This window comes from Electrona antarctica (genome assembly GCF_951216825.1).
Source record: "Electrona antarctica genome assembly, chromosome: 15".
Classification (NCBI taxonomy): Eukaryota; Metazoa; Chordata; class Actinopteri; order Myctophiformes; family Myctophidae; genus Electrona; species Electrona antarctica.
The window spans coordinates 28303056-28317562 of NC_136796.1; the positions used below are offsets into that span (position 1 = coordinate 28303056).

Sequence of the window (14507 nt, forward strand, 5' to 3'; positions counted from 1 at the left end):
AACGTATTATTGTTAGAAGGAAACTTTATGCGTAGGTTCCCCTAGTGATGAGTAGTTCGTAGGCGGGGTCTCGGCTCTACCTGCAGAGTACCACACATGCACACAGCATCCCCAGCATCTGAATTGCAGCAAATGTTAGTGCAGCCCAGATGACATACATCATGATCTCTTTTAGTTTCTTCACAACTAGAACTTCACATCCCTCCGGGTAGAGGTCTTCAGTATGAGCAAGAGATCCAGTGCAGGCTTCTGTATTACTTTTGCAGCAGCTAATGGGGACGCTGTTGTTTTTAGTTTCATTAAACCAGCGAGTGTTCATCCAATCCGAGTAATTGTGGATTCCGTAGCACTGAAGCTGTCTCTGCACATAGTCGATGGCACGGCTCGGGGCATCACTGTTGGCGCCATTGTACTCGTCATACACGTTCCGAATGGAACCGTTAACCTCATCGTCAACCTTTGCTCTGTAAATATACCCAAGGAACAGCCCGCAGACAACAGCAACAACCATGAACAACCTGAACCCCTCAAAAACAATCAAGGACAGGGGGGAGCAGTTGTCACAAAGACTTTGTCCAAGGAAGCTATTTCCATGGGCACAGCACTCAGAAATAGACACATATTCTTCAACAGTACATGTGCAGCGACGCTGGACACCTGATGAACTGAAAGACATCATGAAGGACCTTCCAGACCACAAAGTCAACATGGAGCGCTGGTGTGCAGCTGTGTTAGACTTGATTGAGATGTATGAGCCATCGGCAAGAATGCTCGAATCTGTATTTCGCAAAGTCTTTGGATTAAAATGGCTACATCTCAGGGAACATTTTGATGTGAATGGAGCACAAAATCACATTGTCACTGGACAGCTGCTGAATCACGGTGGTCTTTTTGACAGCATCAAAGCAGCATTTCCAGTACCCACTGATTGGCAAAAAATTCACAGCACTAAGCAATGGCCTGATGAAACCTGTGACACCTACAGAAATAGACTGGAGAACTGCTTTCAGAAGCACTGTGGTGTGCCACTAGACAACCCCGCTTTCAATGACTTGTTAAAAGCGCAGACAGGTGGGGCCCAGCCGGGGGTCAAGTGGCGACCTATGGGTTAGGCCACTACACAGATTTGGTGTGATATGGAGCGAAGTAGAATGAAGACCTACGCAGTGGCAAGTGTGGAGAATGAATGGCCCGGGTATGTGTGGAATGTGATGTTTATCGAGTAGGCCTATATTTTAGGTGAAGTCATTCTAATGAAAATTGTTCTTTCCTACTTTCCAGGACTGGATGGTGAATCAATGAGATGGTCTAAATGTGTTGACAATTTAATGAATATCTTCCTTTCCCAGTGTGCATGGCATGGTTAATATGGCGATATTGACTAACTCACTAAAAACTTAGAATAACTCGTCTAGGAAGAGTGTTGTGATACAATGCAATTACAGGAGGAAGGACAAAGGGAAAAATGAGTATCTATAGACATTACACCGACAAGGTAAGAATCTACTCACTCCCACACGATCTCATACATTATTGAAATATTTGTATTGAAAGGAGGATAGTGCACTAGTTTGATGAAATACAGTGTCAAGATGCAATAATGTGTAACCTGTCAATGTAGCTAATAACCATAAGAGAGGGAGTTAACCATAAATCAGACTGTGAAAGATTGTGATCAACTGTGATCAAGATAGATCTTAATAAATTCCTAATTATGTATTATCATCGGGGGAAAAGTATAGAACAAATGTTTTAGAATAGGGGTAGTGTGTTGTTTTGTTTTTTTCCAGCTCTGAAATCCAATAAATTAAGAGAAACATATCAGGAGATGTGTTTAAACAAGGAAAAAACAAACAAACAAATGAAGACAACCAGAGAAAGCACTGAAAGGATTTGGGTTTGTATGAATGGGTAAATATACACACATACAGTGACGTCAGTCTAGTGTTATATGAATTACAATTTAGGCATTTAGCAGACGCTCTTAATCCAGAGCGACTTACATTAAGCAATAACAAAAAGCATGGCATACATCACATGTATAAAAAGTAGTTATCATGAATCATGTGTAAACTAAGAACGTAACATTGGAGTATCTATGTAAACTATACATACTATACTATATAATATATTATACATGTGTACTATAAAGTGCTATGACTACATAAAGTGCAATTCTAGAGCTGTCTACATAACAAGCTGAAGCTGAAGACAATTAATGTAAAATAATAATAATAATAATAATAATATTGAAATGAATTTTGTATAACCACCTTTTTAACCACGGTGGAAATAATTCAAGTGAACAAAATTACCTGCAAGTTGTTCTCCCTCTAAGAAAACCTGACAGACATATAAATATGTCACATGGGCCAGTGACACCAATGAGAGCCAAGCCACATCATCATGTCCGTCCAGAGACTCCAGACGTCCCTACAAGGCCCACACGCATTCCATCCCCGCAGTCACCCCCCAGTGACAGCGATGGGAGCCGGATAAAGACGAAATACTGGGCCCACCATGGGAAAAAAAAAAAAAAAAAGACTAAAATGCCATGCCACAACTTGTGACAGAAACATAAGGAGAGGAGAACATTTGCGTGGAGGAGAAAACCACGAAAAAAGACTACACCTGATGCTGGCTTATGAGTGATCGCTCAAGACAAATCGAGGGTCGTAGGTTGGAATTTCCCAATAAGAAGGAAAAGGGTTTTCGCCCCTACCAGCCATCAGAAGTTGTGTGTAATAAAAAGAAAATTATCATGTGGGTGGACATTGAATACACTTAAATGTAAACCTTTCATACTCTAGGAGATAGTCCATATATAAGTCATCTTTTTGTAGTAAATTTGCAGACAGTATAGTATCTCATGTTCCTTGGTATAAATTAATATGAGACATTTAATTTACATATTTGAAATGGTGGAATGTAGTGGCAGAAAATACTACACTGCCTGGAGCAAGGCTTCCACCTGTTGATTGTCTGTCACTATGACCTATTCTTACCCAAGACCCATGTTTAGTCTTGTCCACTGACCACACCTCCAATGTATTTGTGCTTCTTCATTTTGTATAAGAGAGACTCATTTGAACAGTTCTGGAGGCTTGCATCCGTGCACCTCCCTGGGCTGGTACAGACCACTCCTTGCAATAAACGTGTACATTGTTTCAGTCCACTCTCTACCTCGATTATTTCTTAAAGTCTCTGTTTATGAGTATTAATAATCCCATCACAACATTGTGAACCCTAAAAGGAAACAGACCCTTTTCTGTCGGTTTACTTCTTGGTTCTTTGAAGGAGTGTTTTGTTAAAGCACTTGGGTTAAAGGCACCAGTGTCAACGCACAGACTGAACCCTACACGTTTTTCGTTACAAACAGGAAAGAGGAACACTCACTGAGAACTACGTTGTACTCCATTGAACCAGCCAGCTGGGGACCCGAATCTATCATCTTATCAATGGTCTTCTTTTCTGACGGGGAACAGATCTGCAATCATATACAGTAGAGGTTAGGTTTAGGGGTTGGGGTTAGAGTTTTCCCCATTTTATACTTTGGGTTATGGTTAGTGCGACACCGCATTGTGATCTCCAATTTTCCGGCTGTTTTCAATGCTGTCGTAAAATGTTCTTCTCACAAGTATAATCCAAAAGTGTGTGTGTGCGTGCGTGCGTGCGTGCGTGCGTGCGTGCGTGCGTGCACATCTATGTTTACTTTGTATATCAAGCACCTTGAACAGAGGAGGACAGGCAGGGGCATGTACTACTAGAGAAAAATGCATTGGGTAGATTCTGTAGGTCGAAAAGCATCATCATCATTAACTGCAGAGTGCCACGCAGACCCAATGCACCGGGGGAGAATTTGTCTCAAATTCATATCGCACATCACCCCACCCCCATGCCCTTTTCCTCTCCATCTAGTGAAGCCAAAACACATTAGAAGAAAAAAAAAACATTCGAAATCTTGCCAGCCTATATGCCCTTCAGTCGTTTTATTTGTACTTTGATTTGTACATCAGTAATGCACAAAAGTAAGGAGAGGCGGCGAGATTTATTCATGTTCTCGTGTAAAAGGCGATACGAACTTCGCGGTAATATGCATGCTGTTAAACTATTCACAGCCTTAAGGCGTCTCCGCCATATGTATTCAACCGTGGCAGAACTAATTAAACTGCTGTATTGCTGCATGTCAGTCCTTCGCAATTTCTATGACACTTCGTTCAGAACTCCTCCGAACTACAAAATGACAAACATACACATATTCATGTGACCTTTGAAGTGTGTCATCCGTCAATGACTTTCACTCTCTTTCCGTCTCGTCCTCTGTATGCAGCGTTCGCTGCACAAAGATATTACTGGCGGAGAATCATAAGCAGACTTCCTTGCCAGACAAAAATAAAGGAATAGTTTGAGTCGGTTGAAATGTGCGGGTCGGTTCTGTAATGTCTCAGATCCAATCAGATGTGTTAAACACCATGTTGTGTTAAAAACCATGTTATTCTTGTGACACTGAGATGTGAAGATTGCTGTACTGTATATGATATTTCTGAACAGAAGTTCAACCACTTAAACCCTATGGTCCCTCAGGGCTCTACACTATTTCCGTTTATCTGTTATAGTGGGGAAAGCTTTAGCTGAAAATGGATGCTGGTGTTTTAAGTGGTTAAATAAAGACGACCTCTAATGTAAACTGGTACTCAACTCATTTGGCGTGGCAGTCAAAGTCAGTTACGGAACAACGGTGAAAAAGGCTAAAAATAAATGAGAAATTATAGATCTCTATCACATAACTGCAATGCCCAGAGTTGAAATCCGGCATATGACTCATGAGTCATGAGTCATGTGCTGTAAGCTTTCTCTAGCCTCTCCTTTGTGCTGCTTTTGTAAGCAATGCGTTTGTTATCATATATTGCAACATTAGTTTCCACAATAAAATATTATGATCCGATCATAATTGAAAATGTGATGGTAAGCATGAAGAGATGCTAAAAAGTGCAATGAAACATTTATTTGTCCCAATATCATAGGCACTAATCATTTTGTTTGTAACATTTGGGCTGGCAACATTTTACTGATAGGTGGGTTTCTGAACTGTTCACAGCCCTACTCTGAGACACAGACAGGGTAGACAAAAATGGTACCATCTAATAATGAGTATTAGTGAGGATAGGTTGAATATGGGTGAAGTCGATTTGTTTTGTACAAATCAAACCCAGATAAACATCATGGCACCTTTTCTCAATATCCTGCAGATTTTGTCTTAGAAAACGATGGCGGTTTCTCACCCTAATGTCATCCTCTGTGATGTAGCCTGTTTGAGCGACCCACCAGGGCTCTACCGAGATCTCCACCGGCTTGGCAGGCAGAAGGTCCCGCGCCGATTTCTTGCGGAAGAATTTCTGTCAGGAGGAAGGGTGGGGGACACAAACGGACATTAGAACCCCCATGTTATTATTAATTAATTCTACGTTGTGAGCTTGTAGATCTGTTATTTGTAGTATGTGCCACAATCATACAACAAAGTATGAGTCAGAAGAAAAGGTAACACAATGTTAAAAGTTTTATCATGGAGAGCTTAGATCATTATTTGTCAGAGGTTGGTATGGTTGGGGGGGTATCAAATACGTATTTTACTACCCTATCTATGTCAAGTTCACCCTGTATGGTGACTCAACTTGGTATCTCCCATTTGTGTGCGTGCAAAAAGAACAGATCTACAAGCCAACAACGCATCACCTGGCAACACGTTAGATCTTGTAGATCTGTTCTACCAGCAGAGAGAGAGAGAGAAATGACCCCAAGAAAGAGCCGGGCAGGCGGGCACATAAAAACACATTAAGCTATGGATATTTGATACAGGAGTAATACAGATATGAATAATTTCTGTTGCATACAATATGAAAAATTGTTTCTCAATCTCTCTTTTGTTTGGGGTGTTTTTGCAGCATTCACTTTATTTTCTGCTCCTACTGTTCATGCATTAATTAATTAATCACAATGCCCCGTTGACTGCCTAGATTTCACGAACCACCGAGCCGACATCATCGTTCCTTTTCATGAAAATCCGCTATAAAATGGTGTGATACTTTGTTGTAGTGTAGAAAAATAATCCAAAGTGGCGATCACAACAACAGAGCGGAGGAGGAACGCGGCCGCTGCACGCCACCGCCGCCATTGGAATGCATTGGGCCTCAATTTTCCAGAACCCCTTGCATGCCAGTGCGACTGAATTTTTTGCTGTGACGTCATCCGAACGCGTCACCTATCCCACTCTGTCCGATGGAAACCCTGTAAGTCTTAAAACGTATTCAAAACGCGAATTAAACAATGAAAACGTAACTCATGTAACTCGTTATTGGGAGGGAAGCTGTTCTACAATCAATTTACTCGTGAATGGGAGGGAAAGTGTTAAGAAGAAAAGAAGATGTCTCACTTTGGAGGACCTGCACTGGTTCATCAGGTCGATGTACTGGTTCCTCCCGATACCCAGCAGCCTCAGACCTAAGAGATGATGGGAGAGAAATGACTCAAGCAAATGTTTTTTCTTTCTTTTTTTTCAATTACTGGTCTGAGGAGCTCAAGAAATTGGGAGAGAGAGTCGGAGTGAGGGGAGAAGTTGTGCAAATTGGTTCCCAGAATATTTCCAGACTCGTACTGGAGCTATTTCCACCCAGGAAGGAGCCTTTTGAGCGCTGTGAGTGACTCATTGCCACTCTGCAGTGGCAGTACTTACGCACATGCACGCACGCACTTAAATGGAGAGAGTATGTTTGTAATACTGCGCACGCGCACACACACACACACACACACACACACACACACACACACACACACACACACACACACACACACACACACACACACACACACACACACACACACACACACACACACACACACACACACACACACACACACACACACACACACACACACACACACACACGTTTATTTGTGTGTGCGTGCGTGTGTGTGTGTGCGTGCGTGCGTGCGTGCAGACGCATACAAACATGCTCTCTCCATTAAAGTTCTCTCCATTCGAGTTAAGCTTCGCATGACAAAATGTCTACACACAAAATAGTGTCACAGTGCTGTGGACTGGAGGAGGTTCACTAGAGGCTCTCTGGGGTCAGGGACAGAGAGGGGACACAGCAGAGGGGACACAGCAGAGGGGACACAGCACAGGGGAGATGGGCACTCTGCCAAGACAAACAAACACCGTCCATCTAACAGCACATTAATCAATCTTTTCAGCTCAAACTAAATTTGGTGTCTCTCTGGGACCAATGAGATCCTGTATGTATTAAAAACAAATCACACCCGTGTGAACTGAGTGGTGCAAGGTCTTATATAGCCTGATCAGCTGTGGTCTGACGTAATGTCAGTGACCATAGTAACCATGCTCATTCTTTTGGTACGAACACGTGTACACGGGTACAAAGCCAGTTGTTGGAGTGGTTTGCACCACTCAAAAAAAGATCAAAGATCACAGATCAAATCAAATCAAATCAAACTTTATTTATAAAGCACATTTACAAAGACCAAGGGTCAACCAAAGTGCTGTACAGGATCAGGTAAAAGAAAAATAAGACAAAAATAGCATGGTATAACAACATAAACAAAAGAGATAAAAGCCATGGAGAAAAAATGAGTTTTAACAGAGGACTTGAAAGCTCCTAGGGAGCGAGCGGACCTAATCCGTAGGGGCAGACTGTTCCAGAGTTTGGGGCCGGCCACTGAGAAAGCTTGGTCACCTCTAGACCTGTACTTACTTTGTTGAGGGCATAGTCAGAAGCAGTTGGTCAGCTGACCTCAAGGACCTGGCTGGGGTGTAAGGATTTAGAAGGAGTGATAGATACTGGGGAGCGAGCCCGTTTAGGGCTTTAAAAACAAATCTTGAAATCTATTCTAAATCTAACAGTTAACCTGTTAGATTGTTAGAGTGGAGTGTGGCGAGGACCGGGGTAATACATTATGTTCACGCCTCCTCGTGGTGGTGAGGAGGCGGGCGGCAGCGTTCTGAACAAGCTGGAGGCGTCTGAGGTCAATGCCTATATGTATTGTACAATGAATTGCAGTAATCAAGCCTCGATGAAATAAAGGCATGAATTACCCTCTCAAAATCGGGTTGGGAGAGATAACCCTTAATCCTGGCCAGCAGCCTAAATTGGAAAAAACTAGTCTTGACCACCAAGCTAATCTGCTTTTAAAATTTAAAATTATTGTCAAAAGTTATGCCCAGGTTCTTGACTGAGGAGTGAATATTGGTGCTGAGGGGGCCCAAGGTGGAGATGGAAGGTGTTGATTGTAGGCCAAAAATGATTACCTCAGTCTTATTTTCATTTAAAGTGAGGAAGTTGTTGTCCATCCAACTTTTAATATCTGTGAGACAGTTGAGTAGTGGCAGAAATGGGTTGGGGAGCAGACTATCAGCTTTTACAGGCAGATAGAGTTGTACGTATTATATACATAAGCACACAGTAAAGTCTCTCTCTCGCTCTCTCTCTCTCTCTGTGACAAACTTCCATGCCCTCCAGGCGGATTAGAGGAGACAGCGCTCCCTGCAGGACAGGCAGTGACAGCTCGCTGGCAGCTTTAATGTGCCAGGCCTCACTCCGTCCCCAGCTCCTGCCAAGGCCCGTCTCACCTGACAAGCATAAAAGTCTTGGAACCCTGCGGCGGGGCCTGACTTTCAGCTCTGACGCAATACTACTGCAACAGTCTCTAGAGCAGCCGTTCCCAACCTGTGGGCACAGACCCACAGGTTTCGGTAGAGGATATATTGCAAGTGGGCCCCATTGCAAGATATTATTGAGTAGTATGAACATTGATATATTTTTGAGGGGCACTAGCCCCTTCTATGCCCAGCTCTCCGGGTTTGTGTATACAAACATTGAAGACAAAATTGAAGACGGAAAAGTGAGGACGCAAATTGTGATTGGCCAGAATGAGATGATTCATGATGATGTATGATGATAAGAGCGCCCCTCACTTCACACAGGTGTGATTTTTTTAAATCATGTAATAATAATAATAATAAAGCTTTATTTATATAGCACCTTTCAAAACAGCGTTACAAAGTGCTTTACAAAAGAAACAATAATAGTGAAACATCACACAAAATAGGAAATTTAAAAACAATGCAAAAAAATAATAATTCAAATACAAGCAAACCAAAAAAATTAGGTAGACAATAGTAAGAAGCTACTGTATAGCTAAGCGGGAAATTGCTGTTTTCAATACATGATAGTTCAGTTGGTGACAAAAGCATGAAACTCGGCACAGATGAACCCCACATGGCCCCAATCGACAACCAACCTCGGGCCACGCAGAATCTTTCCAAGGTGACCCGTCAGCTTCAAAAATGGCTGCAACCGGACGCTTTGGAATTTGGACTATATCAAAAGAATATAGAAAATTGGACTATGTAAAGGAAATATTTAGGTATTAGTATTGTCTTTAAAACCTTTAAAAATGTTGTTTTCATTGTGATACAGATAGATAGATAGATAGATAGATAGATAGATAGATAGATAGATAGATAGATAGATAGATAGATAGATAGATAGATAGATAGATAGATAGATAGATAGATAGATAGATAGATAGATAGATAGATAGATAGATGAGGGAAATTCAGGCGCCAGATGAAAAATAACTTAAAGTATACTCTGTTGGTGTCATTGATCCAAGTCGGAACACAATCGATTCAAATAAACATGCTCTGAAAATGCAAACAGCTCACCCATTTCACCACTAAACATTAAGATTTAAGAGGACATTAAGAGGAAAAATCGCTTTTTAAAGTTTATGTGAGCACACCAGCTAGGCAGCTACTTACCTTAAAGAAGTAGCCTAACCTTTATTTTATTTATTTTACGCCGCATTGATAGTTGGAGCCCTGGCAACCGTTTTGGCTAGTGAGATAAGCAGGAAATATTAGCACTGCTCGCGTAAGCCACTGGGGCTGAAAACCATTTTGGTGACAGATTACTGTCCTCCTGTGTGGTAAACTTCATTGTAAAAACATCTTGGGAAATTGTTTTGGAGACGCTATTTTTAATTTGCAAGAGAAATGTTTTTAGGCTCAGTGCCTTGCGCCAATATTGCCAATAAACACTAGAAGATATCTGTATGCAATATCTCTAAATCCAATGTGCTGGGGCATTTTGGCTGAAGTACAAAGACTATTAAATCACAAAGCCATATGCTAGACATTATACCAACGGCGACACATTTTATATTTGCAGCACGCTCACTTTGACATGAGCTGACTCTGGGATGAGTGTTCAACGGTATAATTCTGGCTTTTTATCTAAAACTATTGTACCAACTGGCAATGAAGTATCCTGAACAAAAGTGACAAAGGAAACATATATTATTATATATTAATCACAGAACTTGGCTTGCAGAAGCTACACGTTTAAAATACAGTTTTCATTAAAGAGGTGCAAAGTCATATTTTTTGTTTTTGTTAATAAATAATTGTTAGATATCTCTATCTCTAATAGCAATCATTGCTATAACTCTGATCAATGCTATGGTGTTCGTTCAGTAACAGGGGTATCCCCCCATCTCTCCAGCATGTTAGTAATGAGAAAACACGTTTTCAGGTCGGAATCCCAGTTGTATCTATTCAGGAGGAGAGATAGTTCATCCAGGGTACAGGATAAACAAGTGAATGGTAAATGGTAAATGATCTTTGGGGGGCTCTCTAGCCTGATTCGATAACATTGGTATATCCCAACCTGACAGATGGGGAGACCAGACCACTGAAAGTGAACAAACATTCCATAGAAATGAAATGATCGCAATATAGAGCTTTAACTTTTTAATATTTTCTTTTTACCAAAACATATCACTTACAGTACAGTACACCCTGTTTAAACAAGACAAAGAGTCTTCTAAAGGCTTGGCTACCCTGTCCAACCTCTAGCTAATCTAATCACATTGCTAGGTGAACACTTCATGAACAAGTCTTTAAATTCTGTGCGGTTTCGTGGAATGTCTGTTCTCTGCCGCAGTGAGGTATACCGGGCGGACACTATTAAAAATGTTTCTGCACCTAGGATCATGAGCTGTGATTGGTCTACCTATGTGGGGGGTAGGCCAATCACAGACTAGAAACCGCTAAATAACTGCTAAATCAGTCATTACATTATTGGAAGGCCAATGCTGGGCCGTGCGTGTCCGGAATGCGTACGGGGATAATGCATGCCAGACTTTGCAAAGGTTCTGCAAAAAGCCAAAGATTGCTTTAAGCTTGTAGATGAAAGTGTGCTAAGGTCAAAGCGTCCTGCGGGGGGAGTTACAGCTCTGCAGCACTTCACAGTGATTGCTCCGTCGTATTTGCATTCTGACAGGCCTTTACAAAATAATGACTGTGGAAAAGGCAGGGAACGGCGAGGGAACTCACAATCAGCAGCGGTGAAGTTGGGCAGGGAGTCATAACTCTTCTCACTGTTCATAATGTCCTGCAGGAGGAGAGAGAGAGAGAGAGAGAGAGAATGAAAACAATTTCTTCTCTGGGGCGCTGTCGGTGCTACGGTACATTCCCTGCCTTTGAATAACCACATTCAAAGGGCCGTCCACACCAAGAATGAGAACTATAAATTAACCAGAAAGGTGCGCAGGTCTTCGCCAGGCTGGGTGGCCTACCCAGTAGGGCTATCACAATCAGGAAATTTCACTTGATGATAAATTGTCATACAAATAATTGCGATTAATGATAATTGTTTTGTTTTGACGATGAACATTGGAGTAAAAATGTTATAATTTAATAATTGTATACTTTCAAAATATCTCCAAGCTCACAATGGTCGCAGTAGAGCTTGTAGATTAGCTATTTCCACATTTTGAGTATAGGGTCAAAGGTCAAAACAAAATTGCAGGACAGGAAGCTGTAGGGGGAAATACCGTTTCTACAATGTATGGTTCAAATCTTTGCATTTGTGGCACATCCTATGGGCAGAAGAAGGTGCTTTTGGAGGTGTGCTCTATTGACGCCCCTCGACATGCAATACCAATTTGGGAGAATGCACGCATGCACGCAGCCGCGCACGCACGCAGCCGCAGCCGCACGCACGCAATGCAATTAATTCGAATGTGGCTACTCTATGAAAAATGGTACCATCAAACCTTGTATTTTACAGTCAAATCCTAATTCAACCAACCTGTCTGTGGGTCCTGTCCTGACCCACAGACTCCAGCCTGAGTCAATACATTATAATGAATGAATGCCATGGCAATGGCATTCTTATAGCGCTTTCTCAAAGCGCTTTACAATGGTTCATTCATTCATACATTAGGAGGTGAAGCGGTTAACAGTCAACGCCAGCGTCCTCACTTGCCACATTCACCAACCAATGGTGGCAAGCTCACACCGACCAACTCATTGGAGGCAATGTAGGGTTCAGTGTCTTGCCCAAGGACACTTCGACCTGCTGACCCACGGATCATTGGACGACCTGCTCTACCTCCTGAGCCACAGCCCCAAAATTATGAGGGTTCAGTGAGCATTCGGTGACACCTAGTGGCCAAACGAAACCAGACTGGTCACCATGTCCTGTAGGGTGAGGTTCTGTTGATGCTGTTGTTACAGTGTTGCATATCATCCAGGCCTTTTATTTCACCTGAATGCTCCATTTCTGACAGAGTATGGATTCTATCCAGCCTAAGAAGAATGGAGGAACGCCCTGGAGAGACAATACAGCCACAACACAGTGGCATGCTTTTGTTTTTCATACTTGACAGTGTATTTGGTTGTATTTTGTTTTTCAGATACACTTTACAGATTACATTTTGCCCAAATGCAGTGGTGGAAAGTAACTATGTACATTTACTCAAATATTGAACTCCACAACTAATATTTGAAAGCTTTAGTTACTTTGTCGATTTAAATTACCAATACAAAACCTAAACTGATACATTATTTTGTATTATTGTAAGTTAAAGCTGCACTATTTAACTTTCCTGTTTACTCTAATCTAAATGTCTCAATAGAAGAACGAGGAGACCAAATACAATCACCCCAATTGTATAAATCGTATTGTATTGTATTGTATTGTATTGTATTGTATTGTACTAGAATTTCGCGGGCCTTCGGCCCGCTCATCCTAACGCGATGCGTCGCAAATGGGAAGAAGGCAATGGCAACCCATGATGTTTTCATTTATGCATTTGCTTGGAAAGCGCAAAGTTGCCAAGCTGGCTGAGTGGCCCTGTTTGGTTTTGTGTATGTGCGTATGAAAGCGAGCATGGCAAGGCGCAGGAACAGTATACTGTACTGTACTGTACTGTAAGTCTTTGTACTGTACTGTAGTCATGTGTACTGTACTGTACTGTTCTCTGTACTGTTGTATTAGTGTTTTTTTATTATTATTATTATTATTACATGGATTAATATTCTGATGTACTGTACTGTACTGTTCTCTGTGCTGTTGATATTATAGTTAGTAGTGTTGTGTTATTATTTATTATTATTATTATTATTACATGGATTAATATTCTGATGTGAGCTTTCTTTCTGTACTGTACTGTACTCATGTGTACTGTAGTGTTCGCTGTATTGTTGATATTATTGTTGTTATTAGTGTAGTGTTGTTATTTATTATTATTATTATGATTGAAAGAGAGCATGGCAAGGCGCAGGAACAGTATACTGTACTTTACTGTACTCATGTGTACTGTACTGTTCTCTGTACTGTTATTAGTGTTGTGTGCTTATTTATTGTTATTATTATTATTACATGGATTAATATTCTGATGTACTGTACTGTTCTCTGTACTGTTGATATTATAGTTATTAGTGTTGTGTTATTATGTTTGATTATTATTATTATTATTACATGGATTAATATTCTGATGTGAGCTTTCTTTCTGTACTGTACTCATGTGTACTGTACTGTTCTGTACTGTTGTTATGATTAGTGTAGTGTTCTAATTGTGTATTATTATTATTATTATTAGCGTTTTGTGGCGTGTGTGTGTGTGTGTGTGTGCCATTTCAGCTGCATCGCGAGGCGATCCAAAATCCCCCCCCCCCGCGCACGCACGCACGCACACACCACACACACACACACGTGTCTGCAGTGACACTGCGTTGTACACAGCTGTTCTATTTCATCCTTACTGACTGCCAGAGGCAGTGCTTAACACTGGACGCCAATCATCCAGTGTTAAGCAGTCATCCAGGATTCATAGAACCATAGTTACATACGTGACTTACGTTTTGTGTTGCAGCGCGTTGTTGCAGCGTGTGCGTGTAGTGTTGTTGTTGTTATCCATATATGCGCCTCGGTTCGTCCCGATTGTACCACGCCAGGTGTCGACGCGGTCGTGTTTGCATGATTGTAACTGTGTATGTAATCGCGGCGCTCTCCATCCAAGTTAGAATCAGTGTAGAACCTGTGTTGTTGTTCTTCGTCTTCTTCTGCTTTTGGTTTCCGGCAGGCTGTACACTGTGTGTGTGTGTGTGTGTGTGTGCGCGCGCACACGTGCGTGCACACACA

General features: G+C 41.6%; 1 protein-coding gene across 4 annotated transcripts in view; it reads right to left on the minus strand.

The window, feature by feature from the left end:
• Positions 1 to 14507, minus strand: part of fam91a1 (family with sequence similarity 91 member A1) — a 64358-nt gene that overhangs the window by 42314 nt on the left and 7537 nt on the right. For all 4 annotated transcript variants that reach the window (XM_079522350.1, XM_079522348.1, XM_079522347.1 and 1 more), the window contains exons 4-7: positions 11414 to 11471; positions 6431 to 6498; positions 5283 to 5396; positions 3397 to 3487 (exon numbers count right to left, since the gene is read on the minus strand). In XM_079522350.1, coding sequence (XP_079378476.1) covers positions 3397 to 3487; positions 5283 to 5396; positions 6431 to 6498; positions 11414 to 11471 — 331 coding nt within the window. The remainder of the gene's footprint in view (positions 1 to 3396; positions 3488 to 5282; positions 5397 to 6430; positions 6499 to 11413; positions 11472 to 14507) is intronic.